The sequence below is a fragment of the Lynx rufus genome, unplaced genomic scaffold, assembly GCF_022079265.1.
Source record: "Lynx rufus isolate CCGP_SWC_20201006 ecotype Redwood Valley unplaced genomic scaffold, mLynRuf1.p SCAF_6, whole genome shotgun sequence".
In the NCBI taxonomy this organism is placed as follows: domain Eukaryota; kingdom Metazoa; phylum Chordata; class Mammalia; order Carnivora; family Felidae; genus Lynx; species Lynx rufus.
Genome location: NW_025814878.1, coordinates 124,203,320 through 124,217,612, shown reverse-complemented (window position 1 = coordinate 124,217,612; position 14,293 = coordinate 124,203,320). Strand labels below are relative to the sequence as shown.

The 14,293-nt window shown below is 39.2% G+C and overlaps 1 protein-coding gene across 3 annotated transcripts in view; it reads left to right on the top strand.

The window, feature by feature from the left end:
* F13A1 (coagulation factor XIII A chain) overlaps positions 1–14,293 on the top strand; it is a 165,805-nt gene that overhangs the window by 47,158 nt on the left and 104,354 nt on the right. For all 3 annotated transcript variants that reach the window (XM_047102950.1, XM_047102948.1, XM_047102949.1), the window contains exon 4: positions 1,699–1,950. In XM_047102950.1, coding sequence (XP_046958906.1) covers positions 1,699–1,950 — 252 coding nt within the window. The remainder of the gene's footprint in view (positions 1–1,698; positions 1,951–14,293) is intronic.

Genomic DNA, 14,293 nt, shown 5'->3' with positions numbered 1-14,293 from the left:
TTTGTTCTCAGTTTTTAAGAGTCTCTTATGCTTTGGCTCTCTTCCTCTCTAACCTCTTTTTTTTTCCTTCCCCTCCCCCATGGACTTCTGTTAAGTTTCTCAGGATCTACATAAGAGTGAAAACGTATGGTATCTGTCTTTCTCTGTATGACTTATTTCACTTAGCATAACACTCTCCAGTTCCATCCATGTTGCTACAAAAGGTCATATTTCATTCTTTCCCCTTGCCACGTAGTATTCCACAGTGTATATAAACCACAATTTCTTTATCCATTCATCAGTTGATGGACATTTAGGCTCTTTCCATAATTTGGCTATTGTTGAGAGTGCTACTATAAACATTGGGGTACAAGTGCCCCTATGCATCAGCACTCCTGTATCCTTTAGGTAAATTCCTAGCAGTGCTATTGCTCTATTTTTAATTTTTTGAGGAACCTCCACACTGCTTTCCAGAGCAGCTGCATCAGTTTGCATTCCCACCAACAGTGCAAGAGGGTTCCTGTTTCTCCACATCCTCTCCAGCATCTATAGTCTCCTAATTTGTTCATTTTAGCCACTCTGACTGGCATGAGGTGATATCTGAGTGTGGTTTTGATTTGTATTTCCCTGATGAAGAGAGACATTGAGCATCTTTTCATGTGCCTGTTGGCCATCTGGATGTCTTCTTTAGAGAAGTGTCTGTTCATGTCTTCTGCCCATTTCTTCACTGGATTATTTGCTTTTCGGGTGTGGAGTTTGGTGAGCTCTTTATAGATTTTGGATACTAGCCCTTTGTCTGATATGTCATTTACAAATATCTTTTCCCATTCCATTGGTTGCCTTTTAGTTTTGTTGATTGTTTCCTTTGCTGTGCAGAAGCTTTTTATCTTCATGAGGTCCCAATAGTTCATTTTTGCTTTTAATTCCCTTGCTTTTGGGGATCTTAGTTTTCTATTTAAGTAACAGCTGAGATTGGTTACGCATAAGAAATTATGGGCAAAGCATCATACATGCGTTATTTTATTTCATCCTTAGGTAATATTGTTCTCCTCATGTACCGATGAAGAAACAGAGAAGGAAATAGGGATTTGTAAAGGCCAAGTAATTTTCCAGAAATTGCCAGGGTAAGGAAGTAGCAGAGCCAAGAGTCAAATCTAGATAATTTGCCTCTGGAGCCTGAATTCTTGCCCATGACATAAGCCTAAATCACTAATGAGACTGGCAATAAACACATGTTTCAGTTGAATGTGAAAATGGCTACATGTGTAACCTATAAATATAATCCTGTTATAGGTAATATAACAAATTGTATTCAGAATAAACCCCAAAACATTTGCCTATCTCCCTAAAATAGCAATTCTGACTTTTTAGAGGGCAGCATTTTAGGCAATGGTAACTTCACAGTACCCTATAAGCTCTGTTATGTTTTTGCATCCCAAATTACTATTGCTACATCTTATTTGAATTCATCAACTAGCCAACGAGCAAAAATTCCTGTGATTATCATTATTCTTTTTTTTTATCTAGACATGACAAATCAGAGCGTCAGAGAAGTTCAGAAAATCAACTAACATCACGTAGCAACTTGGTAGCAGAAATGAAATTCATACCCAAGTCTTATGATTTCAAGTCTAATTAATTATTTTAGCCTTCAGCCATAAGATGACAGAGTCAGAACAAAAATGGTTTGTGAAATCATCTCAATGCTTCTTCCCACAGGTCGCTACCCTCAGGAGAACAAGGGAACCTACATCCCAGTTCCTGTCGTCTCACAGCTGCAGAAAGGCAAGTGGGGGGCCAAAGTTGTCATGAGAGAGGACAGGTCTGTCCGGCTGTCCATCCAGTCTTCTCCAGAGTGCATTGTGGGGAAATTCCGCATGTATGTTGCTGTCTGGACCCCCTACGGCGTTCTCCGCACCAGCCGAAACCCAGAAACAGACACATACATTCTCTTCAATCCTTGGTGTGAAGGTAAGGAAGGGGCAAGCATTTTTCTCATAAAAAAAAATAGTTCATATTTTTCCAGTATATCTCTTTTTGGAAGGATAGCAGAATTATTCTACAAGATATGCCCCTTTGCTATACACACAGTTTCGCATTGTTGAAAGACAGAAAAAACTATGAAATTTGTCCTTAATGTATATAAGGACAAAACCTGTGTATATGAAGTTAATGCTGCTACACATTTTTTCCAGGACATAATTGAGGAATGCCTGAAGTTGCACAATTAGTTAAATTGTGGAGTGATGTGTCGATGGTGTCACTTCTGTGTATATGCTATTACTCTGTAAACAAAATAGGCTTATTGATCTTGACTTTCAAAACTCTTAGGATCTATATAATCTGGCTTCAGAAAAATAGGATAAAGTTGATCTTGCCTATAGCAAAACTAACTTCTCTCTCTTCCTAATTTAAGAACAGAAAGCCTGAATGTTAAAAGAATCCCATAAATTTGTATATATGAAGAGTGGGTGCAGATTTCATAAGCCATAACTTTGGATGTACAAACCTGTAACTTTAGTTTAATATAATACAACTTAATCTCTATACTATTTGGAGTATTCCTTTCTGTCTGTTACAGAAGCTTAATCCAGTTATATTCAAATAAAATAGGTCAAAGTCCAAGGATTTCTCCCAATTCCATTTAAAACCTTCTTAGTTACACACAGTATTTTCCCCCCATGACCATCTCTGCCCTTCTGTATCTGCCCCCTGCTTCATATTTGGTATGGAGCTGATTTTCAGTTCCAGAGGCAAAAGCAAACATTGCAACAGCATTAAGGGGAGAAAGTGCACTTTTAGATCTTAAGAAATAAGGTAATGAAACTTATAAAAGCTGATATAGGACAGATTATCACATTATCTTACTTCATGTGTATTGCTCTCCAATGTCTTCCCAAATAAGTCTACATTTTTTGCTGATTTTGAATGACCATTATTTGTGAGAGTGGCATTTGAATAAGGGTTGAGCTGCATTTACAGGTAGATAATAAGTGAACAGCAATGTTGTCTGCTTGTATATAACATAAATCTGGATCCAACTGCCCTTTTCTTTGAATTCTCAGTTCCAATGTCGTTGGCAGATGGCACTGAGCTAATCCTATACTCCCTGCTCACCACCCCCATCATCTTGTCCCTGATAATCCTATCTATGAGACAGATGTCCAAGGTTGATGGTAATAGGAGATGTTACTGGGGCCATGTGCCATTCAAAGGTGCACTCCTATTTACAGTAATCTAGTCAACCAGATATAAAACATTCTGTGATGGAGGAGATGCGGTGCTATTTATAGAGATGAGGGGAGTGAGGTTGTAGAGACAAACTAAGATTTTGAAAATGTTGAGTTGGACATAACTGTAGATGCCTGAGCAGAAATGGCAAGTAGGTATTTCAATATGTGAATCTGAAGATGAGAATCAGAGATGCAAATCTGGGAGATGTAAATCTGAACATAGAGAGGAAATACAGGGAGGAAAGAAGATATAGCATCTAGCCCTAAAGGACACCAGCATTTGGGGGGGTCTAATAGGCAAGGAATTAGCAAAGGAGACTGAAATGGAGGAGTATATGGGAGACGGCCAATTGTGAAAAAAAATTGCATTTCAAAACTTCATGTTTGTAAAACAAATAAACTAGGAATTTGATATTGACTTTCTTTGCATTACAAAAAGAAAATCCTATAACTTCATGTAACTATCCAGCACCCTAAGGGGTTTATAAAATGATACGATTTACCCCAAATTTGGTATGTTTGCAGATTTTCTGGATTATACCACCTGTGTATCAGAGGGTACGTATTTACATGCATTTCAACTTATGTTGCCAGTTTTCCAGAGATAAAAAGGGTTAGTCATATGCCTGATGTATTGAGTTTATAGGAGAATTATTCAGGAGGTGTAGAGTCTAATAACTTTCTACTGCCTGATCACTGCCTTGGTCTTCAGTTGTATCCCTGGTGAGCAACTTCCAGGTTTCCCTGTTCAGAAGGAGTCACCTAGTCCAGAGATAATGTAGCCCCAGAACTCGATGCTGCATTACAGAAAAGGAGCAGAGGGACTTTCCCTAGGTATCACTGATTTGAGGCAGGTGAGAATAAAACTAGACAGATCAATTTGGAAGCTGTGACCCAGGACAAAGATGATGATGGATGGACTGGACTATGGTGGTGGCAGTGGAGATGAGGAGGAAGGGATGGGTTGGAGATCTACTTTAGATTTAGAACAGAAATTGCAGAAGGGTTATCATGAGAGGTGAAGGAAAGGGAGAAGTCCAGAATAGCTCTAGGTGGCTGGTATATGACCAGCTAGGTTGGTGGTGGTGCCATTTTCAGAGCTGGGAAGACTGAGGGAAGTGGAGAGGAAGATCTAGGGATGAAACTAGGAATTATATTTAGAAATGTTAATTTGGTGATATCTGTGGAATATCTAAGTGAAAACATCAAGTAGGCACTTGAATAAGTGAATCTAGAGCTCCAAGGAAATGAGTGAGGTTGGTATGTAAATATGGGCACTATCAGGAGCTAGCAGGGAAATTTAAAGAAAGAACAAACATGGATTTAGTATCATCCACAATTAGAGTCTAGACAAAGGAGAAGGAGACCAAGAAGGAGTAGCCAGGGGGTTAAAGGAAATCAGAAGAGCCTGGTGTCACAGAGCCAGATGATTAATTCAAGAGAACAGCAATTGGTTCTTTGGAATACGGCTGATGAGTTAAATAGGATAAGGACAGAAAGTGGCCATACATTGTGGAAATATGGAAGTCGCTGGGGAACTTGGAAAGATTTCTTTACCACAGTGATGGGGACAGAAGCCAGAGAGATGGGTGCTGGCTACAGTATAATGGGAGGTAAGAAAGTGGAGATAACAGGTGTTGCCATTTTCTGCAAAACTCTCTGCAAAACAGAGGTGGGATATGAAGGTCAATGAAAAATTGTTTTAAGCATAGAGTAGGCACAATTTTCTGGAGATGGAGACAAATCAGGAAAAGATGAGTTTACTGCCCAGAGAGAGGATAGTGGTCCACAACCTTGGCTGCATATTGGAATCACCTGAAGATGTCTCAGACTTCCTGGTTGGTCTGCACGTAGCATGGGCTTTAGGGTTTTTGAAAAAGTCTGCAAGTGATTTTTAATTTTTTTAAGTTTATTTTCTTATTTTGAGAAAGACTGAGAATGAGCATGAAGCGGGGAGGGTCAGAGAGAGAGAGGGGAAAAGAGAGAATTCCAAGAAGGCTCCATCCTGTCAGCACAGAGCACAATGTGGGGTTTGATCTCACAAACTATGAAATCATGACTTGGGCCGAAATCAAGAGTCGGATGCTTAATCAGCTGAGCCACCCAGGTGCCCCTGCAGGTGATTTTTAAAGCCAAGGTTGAGAAGCACTGACTTAAGGAATGAAATCCTTGAATGGGTAGGAGCCAGGGATCAGGTGAAGAGCCCTTGATAGGTAGAGCTGTCCATCCTCCACTGTGACAAGAACAACGTGGAAGATGGATGAAGTGTGCCACCTTTCTAGATTCAGTGGAAGGAGGATGAGGTTGTTCACATTTTGTGATTCTGTTTTTCCTGGCAATGTGAAAAGCAAAGTCATCTGCTGAGAACCAGAAGCAAGGAGGGGAGCATTGGAGGCTTGATAGAGAAGGTCTGAGAGTTTGGAGGTGGGAAGTGGGCTTATTCCAGGGACAGGACAGGTGGGTCCTCCCTGCTCCCCAGAGCACAGGGAAAACCACCACAGTTGCCTTAGTTCCTTGGCCTGTGAATGACCAAACATGTCTGCAAATTACTTGGGGATATCCTTGTTGGTATCTCCACCTCCCAGAATCTGATTTCTCCCAGTGCCAACATCTGTGCTGCCTCTGAAACATCAAAAAAGGTCACATAGAACATTTGTGTGTCTACACATTGGCTGCAGTTTGGTGTGGAGGATGACAGGAGGGAAGACTGACTGCTTCTCAAACTTGGAGCTCATTGGAATGGCCTGGAGGGCGTGTCAAAGCATTTCTGCCCAGTACCCACAGATTGAGTATGTCTGGTGGGGCCTGAGAATTGCATTTCTAACCAATTCCCAAGGGATGCTCATGCTCCTGGGCAAGGACCACACTTAGAGAACCATGGGTTTACAGACCAATCACAAAACAGTAATGACAAAATGTAGGAGAGTGTACTTACTCCGCGTAAAATTTCACCAACTCCTCCCCAAACCCACTCCCAGTCTCTCCTCGCCTTACTGCCTCTTCTCTTTCCCCTCCCATTCCTCCTTGTTTCCAAATTCCTCTTGCATCCTCTCTTGGGAGCAGATTGTCTTTCTTCTCTCATGCAGAGCGGTTCAGCAGGCTTTTTAAATTTTGTTGTTTGGGCTCCACCAACAATGAGACTTTTGGGGACTACACACTTTCCCAAGACCATTCCCTCCAGAAAAATTCTGGTGCCAGTTTTTAAAATAATATCCTTGTACATTCTTATATTAATACTCACAGAGGTCTCCAAGGGAATTTTTATGGAATGGGAGAAGGACGTCACCTCCTCACGTCACTCGCTGGGTGGTTTTCCCAGCCTGGAAGCCGAGGCATAAAATCCAAAAAAGGAATCCAGTGATGCACCTCACGCACAACCAAATGCACTGTAACCTGACAACCAACCAGTTCTGTGCTTGCATGTGCTAATTCACAACAAGGGACTCACAGAAATATTGTCTGGTAATTGGGTAGTAGGTAAAAAGAGAGCCAATGCCTAAGTGGAAAAGATAAGAAAAGAGGAAATCAGAAGTTGACAAAATAGAGCATGGTGAGCAAGATGCTGAAAACACAGCACATTTGATGTGGAAGTGACATCCCAAGGTGGCTTAGGACGCTGGGTTGAAAATTACAGGCACATACAGTACTTACCGATAAAAGAATGTTCAGCTGGGTTCCTGGGGGCCTTTCAGCTTGCTTTGCATTCATAGGCAATTTATTCTCCTTAATCACTAAATCATTAATGGGGATCAATAGCAATACCACACTAGTGAGGGCAGGAGCGGATGCAGGGAGAGTTATTGGTCAGTTTTTTTTTTAATTTAATAGTGGTAACCAGGCTTCAGATCCATTCCATGAGGGAACCCTTCTCCAGGCTGTTGGAGAGAAAACTGTACTCACAAAAGCAGCAGGAATGAGTTGGGCATTTATTGTGAACTCATCTTATTTTTCTAATTGCTCAAGAGTTCTGGATAATGGAATGTATTTCCTTATTTAAATTCAGGGTGTTCCAGATTGGTAGTCTAGCATTAGTGCCACATAGTGTGTTCTAAAAGATTTAGGTGTGCCATACCTGTTCTTAGTACTCAGGGTCCGTATTTGATTGCTCTGTTTGGTTGGACACCAATCATTTCCAGTGAGTCTTCCTTCTTTTAGTAACTTGTTTCTCCCCACATTCCCCACTGCTGATTTTCCCTTCCCTCATTCAACCTTGTATCCCAGCACCTAGCATAGTGCCTGGTACATACCTAATGTTTAATAAAAATTTACTGCATTGATATAATAATTCTAACTAAATGCTTTTTTAGGTTCACTGAACCTACCATTAGATAAGTTGTAAATGTAATCTCACACCTTACCTTCTTGAAGAAAGTCAAAAACATATATGGTGTGTGTGGGAGTGAATTTGTGGGCAAAGTGTATGTATCTCTCTCTCTCTCTCTCTCTCTCTCTCTCTCTCTCTCTCTCTTAGCATCTGACACCAAATTAGCATCTGGTATTTCTGACCTTTTATTCAATATGACTTTTCTATTTTCCTTTAAACAAAGAAATCAATTAAATTTGGTATAAAGATATCAATAAGTTTCTAATATCTGGATATGTTTAACACACAGTAAATAAATATGACCAGCTTCTATTTTATTACGACATCCCTTTTTACACTATATACTTTGTAATTATACATGGTCTTTTAGACCCTTCAGTACAGAATGTAGTAATGGACCAGATCTGGTATTCCTGGAGTAAGAAAAAGCAACACCCCTTTATTTGGAGTCCCTTGTGCTCAGGGTCTCAGAGTTTATGCCCTCAGACTAGAGCCATTATCCATCAATCCACAAATATTGATGGTATATTTTTCTCCCCATGACAACAGAAGTACTCATGGGTAGCACAACAATATTAGTTATTCATCCACAAATGTTAAGGGTCAATGTTGAATTAGGCAGTGGGAATATGGCAGTGAAAAAGATGACAATCTTTGACCTTATAGAGCTTCCACAAAGATTTCACAAATGAATTACTAATAAACATGAATTACAATTGTGAAAAAATACTAAAATAAGTCATGGCACAACAAATCATATAATGGGGCAGTTGGCCTAGTCGGAAAATGGGAAGAGACGGGTCAGTAGCTTATCTTTGTGCCCTCCCCAGCCTCTTCGATAGTATTTGCATCAAATAGCAATCAGATAGTTGCTTAATTGACTCCTTATGAAGTTTTATTAAAGCTTATGTGAAAATTTTAAGCCTTTATTTATTCAAAACCTCTATTTAATAAAATAGCATACATCACTCTTGCAAGTGTCTGAAACATCGGAGGCTTATTCATCCTTTCTCCACCAAGTGAGTATTACTCGGTATGGCATTGTGGTCAGAAGGGAATTTGCAGTAGACATTTTTTATGATGACATTCAGATGACTCCAGAATCAAGGTCCAAAGGTGTTTATGAGATGCTTCTGGAAGGAGCAGAGTCGAGAGGGTCTAATCCAGAATCACAAACATCTGCCAGTCTTTCTGTGCCTAGTTGTTTCTACTCTTCAAAGAACGCTCAAAGCCGGTATCTCTCTGCCTCATGTAGCAAAGAAAATAGGATTCTTCTCTCATTCAGCCCAGCATGGTGCCAGGCACCAAGTTCATGCTCAATGAATGTGTGCTGAATTGAATTGATAACAACCACTCTGGGAATAAGGAAGAGAATTATGAGCCTCACATTTCAAGAGAGAAAATAGACTCTGTGGCGTTAGATAAATTTCTCAAGGTCCTGTAGAAAATTAGGAAACACGCTTGGGGCTAAAACTTGGATATTCTGATGTGGTCAGGATAAGCTCTTTTATTTTGAAAACCAGAACCATTGGTATCCCATCTTGTGTAACAAGAAGTAAGTGCCAGCTGGGAAGCTTCTATGATTTTCAACACTGGAAAGTCCTGCTGTGAAAAATAAATAAATAAATAAATAAATAAATAAATAAATAAATAAATATAAAACCAGGTTGATAGCTATAAGATCAAACGACAGTTTTCTTTGCAAAAAATAAAAAAAAAAAGTAAGCATGCCAACAAGGGCACAGACTCCCTTTGAGGATATGTGCTAAGTAACAAAACTCTGACATTTTCTTTGTAGAACTGCTTTGTGAATAATAGTCTATCTTCTGAAGATATTTAAGTACCCTGAAAAGTCCTTAACCAGCAAAACTAGCAAATTAGCACAAATCAAGTAAACTTCCCAAGCTGGTCTGAGCTGTAATGTAATGCAACATATTTGCAAGGAACGAAATGGACCCAATTGTTGAGGAACTACTTGCCTGTGTTTCATGGATTCTTTTTATTCCAGACTTAATGGGTACAAAGGCAGGCCTTGAAATTGTCTATATTGAATCATTTTAGGAAGACAGTGGCTTTGGAGCCTTCCCTGGGAAGAAAAACAAAAGCACAGGCTCTGGAAATGCTGTTCTTTCATGTGATTTACTATTTCCTGATGGGAAGTGATTCCTTAACATGCCTATAGAGTGCAGAGCCTGCTGGAGTTCACCACCCCTTCTGATCTACTTTGAGATGGAAAAGGTATCATGATGACACCAACCCAGAGTCACATTTGCTCTGCAGATGAAGCCAGTCCCTTGAAGAGTGATTACCCTCACCCAATATGGCTTCCCTCTTCCTTCAGTGATGCTCAGCTTTTATAGAAAGAGGAGGCAAGTAAAAGTTATTCCTAATCCCCTCACTTAAAATTACTCTCTTCTCTAAAAAGGTGACACATTTTGCCCTTTTGAAGGGACTGAGCTATTATTTCTTCCGAAGGATCAGAAACAAAACCAAACTCTGATTTAAGCTGGTAGGTAGTCTTTTGGGAGAGAACTTGTATGATAGCATTCCTGGCACTGTAGTTTTCTTTGATCCGTGAGTTCGCTTTGTGGAGCTTGACTTTAATGACTTTGGAAATGGGACTTGCTTAAACTTTAAAATAGCATGTAAATAAGCAAAAGGAAATTTTCAGCTCAGGCAGTGATGAATAGCCCTCCTTCTCCCAAAGAAGTTACACAGATACTAAAATCAATAGGCTTAGCATTCATTTTTACCTGTTTGTTATAAATTCCTACTTTCTTTGGGTATGGGGAGGTGAGTGGTAATTTCCAAGGGGGCCTGAAATCAGCCCTATAAATGAATACCAAAAATTTCTCAGCCCACAGTATTTGTTTTTTTTTTAATTGCTCCATTATTCCCATCAAAGGAATAGTAAAATAAATGAGATCATTCTTCTTTACTACTTGCTTCACATTAGTCACCCTGGAAAGTTATTTACAAAGCATGTTGAAGGTCTGTTCTGGTGGCAGAGCTATGGTAAGGCAGATGGAGGTGTCATGCCACATTCACCAATGACACCATGTGGAATCTGTTTTCTTCTTGAGTTTTATTTGCCAGAGGTCACTTAGGATCAAGAGGTTGTCAGTAAGTCCTTGGTGCTGCTGCTAACTCTATAAGCTATTTAGACCTACCTCCTCCTACCTGGGAGATATAGCTCCAATCCCTACACTTATATACAAACATACACATGCACACGTGTTTTCTAACAGTTCAAACTGATGGGTTTCTAGAATAGTGAGTTATTTGTCACTGTTTTTACTTTTAGTAGCATTCTCTATTTTACTAAGGTGGAGAACCAATTTTCACCCCAGGATCTGGTAAAACCTCCTATGCCTCTAAAGCATATTAAAATTTCTTTAAAAAAGTAAATATAAGCCCCCCCCCAAAACCAACAACAGAAATCTCCAGAGACAAATGATTAAGTTTTCTTATTTTTGTTAGCCTATCAAACATAGGGAGTGTTTTGGAGTTTCCATGGTGATGTAATTTTTTTTTATCCTAGCTTTGGACAACTATATTTTAAAGTGACAGATCTGAATAAAAACGGGGGAAAGAAAGCACCGCTTTCTACCTTCAATCTTCTTTTAAAATCATAAATAAATTTAAAATTAAAATCAAGGCTTCCCACTTGACTTCCTTGCCTTGCTGTGGATTCATGATTATGCCTTCCGGTTGTGAGGTGAGATTTAATTCACCTGCTGGAAGGAAAAGGGTAGCCTAATCTTGAGCTCAGAACTCCTCCTTATTCATAGTTTGCCATTTAAATTTATAAGTGCCCATCAATAATAACCCAAAGCCCAAAAGTAAATCCTTCACTTTCTTCTTCTCTCACTCTCTAAGCTCCAGGTATCTGTCCCCACCTCTCAATCTTACAGGACATATTCATTGTGCCACATTCCCAGGCACTCTGTGCTGGGGATACAGAGACCTGATGCCTTGGACCCAAGAGTCACAGTCTACCTGGGAGACAGCTTAGTATTCCTGACTTCACTTCTTACCAGCACTATGGTCCTGGGAAAGATACTTTACTTACTCTTCCTTAGTTTCCTCACCTGTAAAATGATGCCTTCCTCTCAGAGACATTATGAGTTTTAATGAGTTCATTGGTTTCTATACCACACTCAGAAAGTTCCTAGCACATGGTAAATACTAAAAACATACATTTTCATTAAATAACTAAATCACAGAATAATCTCCATATGAATGGATGTTAACTACAGCATCCACAGGAAACTGAGCAAACAAGGCTTAATCTAGCTTGTGCTGGGAAGAAAAGGGTGCAGGGACATTTAAAGGAGGAAAAAGTATGGTTATATGATGGTATGTAATAAGAAGAAAAATTGGTACTTGAAAGTTGATCTTAACCTCTTATTAAATAGCTTCACTTAAATGCAACATTTAAAACTAACTTTTTAAAAACTTTCTTAAATGTTTATTTTTGAAAGTGTGAGCAGGAGAGGGGCAGGAGGGGTGGTGGGGGGGGGAGGGACAGAGGATCCAAAGCAGGCTCTGCACTGACAGCAGCGAGCCCAAAGTACAGCTTGAACTCACAAACCGCAAGATAATGACCTGAGCCGAAGTTGGATGCTCAATCAACTTAGCCACCCAGGCACCCCAAACTTAAAAAAAATAAAATTAGGTTTCAAAACTAACTCTTTTCTGATGATTAAAGCCTTATAGAAATTAAAATAATGAAAGCATAAAAGGAAATCAGAGATCTACATTATCACAAACACTTTGGTGTATTTCCATGCATTTGATGCATTTTTGAGTGGATTTAATTTTAATTGACAATAAATTGAATACATTACACTTTTCAAATATATACATGTAGTCATATATATGGTAAAACATTAACTTTCCTTTTCACCTACTCTCTGATCCTTGAGAACCTCCACAGAAAACCCAACTTTAACTGTGTGTACTGTCTGGATACTTTGCTATAAGTATATATTTCTATAGAGTTTGGATTTTTCTAAAACACAAGTGGAATTGTTTGTGCATGTTACTCTATATTTTATTTCCTTGCATAATATATCTTGGAGAATTTTCTATATCAGTACATACATATTCTTTTTAATAACCATTGGGTGTGGTTGTACCATAATTGATTTGGTCTCCTGCTTACAAATATTTAGATTGCTTCCTATTTTCACTATAGCATACCATGCTGTATTGAATGTTTCACACAGATGTTAAACAAATGTATTTCTGTAGAATAAATACATAGAAATGTCATTGCTTGGTCAAAATCAATTCACATTTTAAATTTGCCTAGATGGGGCGCTTGGGTGGCTCAGTCAGTTAAGCGGCCGACTTCGGCTCAGGTCATGATCTCGCGGTCTGTGAGTTCGAGTCCCGCGTCAGGCTCTGTGCTGACAGCTCAGAGCCTGGAACCTGTTTCAGATTCTGTGTCTCCCTCTCCCTGACCCTCCCCCATTCATGCTCTGTCTCCCTCTGTCTCAAAAATAAATAAACGTTAAAAAAATTAAAAAAAAATAAATTTGCCTAGATACAGCCAAATTACTCTTTAAAAAGACTGCTGTAGTTTATAATAAAGCCCTAGTACAAGAGAATATCCTTGTTGTCATACCTTCATTGACACCAGGTGTTATCAATTGTTTTAATATTTGCTAATATTATAGGCAAAATATGGTATTACATTGACATCTCATGGTTTAGTTCATATATCTCTAATTATTAGTGAAGTTGAACTTTTTAAAATACATTTATTGATTGAGTATTGCATTTCTGGACCTGTTCATATCTGGGACAATTTAGGTGAGTTAAGGGATGGCAGGAAGAGATGTACATGAATCTTTTAAATCTATTGACAAATTTTCTATTAGTTCGAAAAAAGGTCTTACTGAAATTTTTTTCCCACAGGAATAGCCAGTTGTCAAAATATCATTTATTGATCAGATGTATCATTACCTGTTGATTTTAATGCCATGTTTATCATCTACTAAGATCTAATATACATCTAGCTCTTTGCATATGTTTTTCTATTACTGTGTCAAAATCAGTTTTCATTATAACTTTGCTTTAGTAATCATAGTAATGCATAGTAATGCTATATAAATATGTATATATATGTATGTATACACACACACATACACACACACACACACACATATATATGTATATATATATGACTGTTATATAAGAAAGAACCAGAAAGAGGCACCTGGGTGGCTCAGATGTTTAGCCATCCTACTCTTGGTTTTGGCTCAGGTCATGATCTCATGGTTTATGAGCCCTGCGTGGAGCTCCATACTGACAGAGCAGAGCCTGCTTGGGATTCTCTCTCTCCCTGTCCCTCTGCCCCTCCCCCACTCGTGTACACACGTGTGCTCTCTCTGTCTCAAAATAAATAAAGTCGACTTAAAAGAAAAAAAGATTGCAATAAGTTTTAAATGTAGACCAGAAAATGTCATTGGTCTATAACAGCAAGCATTTTCTCTCATGGATCCGGGACTTGTCTGTGGTTGAGCTGGGCTGAACTGGCCAGCTCTGCTTCAGATGAGAATAGCCAGAAAGGTCCCACTCCTCACCACACAGCTATATAGATGTTCTGCTCCATATGTCCCTCATCCTTCTGTGACTAGTGGGCTTGCTAGGACAGTTTTTTTCTCATGATGATGGCAGAAATGCAAGAGCGTATGGTCAAGTGTGCAAGCACATTTCAAACCCCTGCCTGCATCACTTCGACTAACAC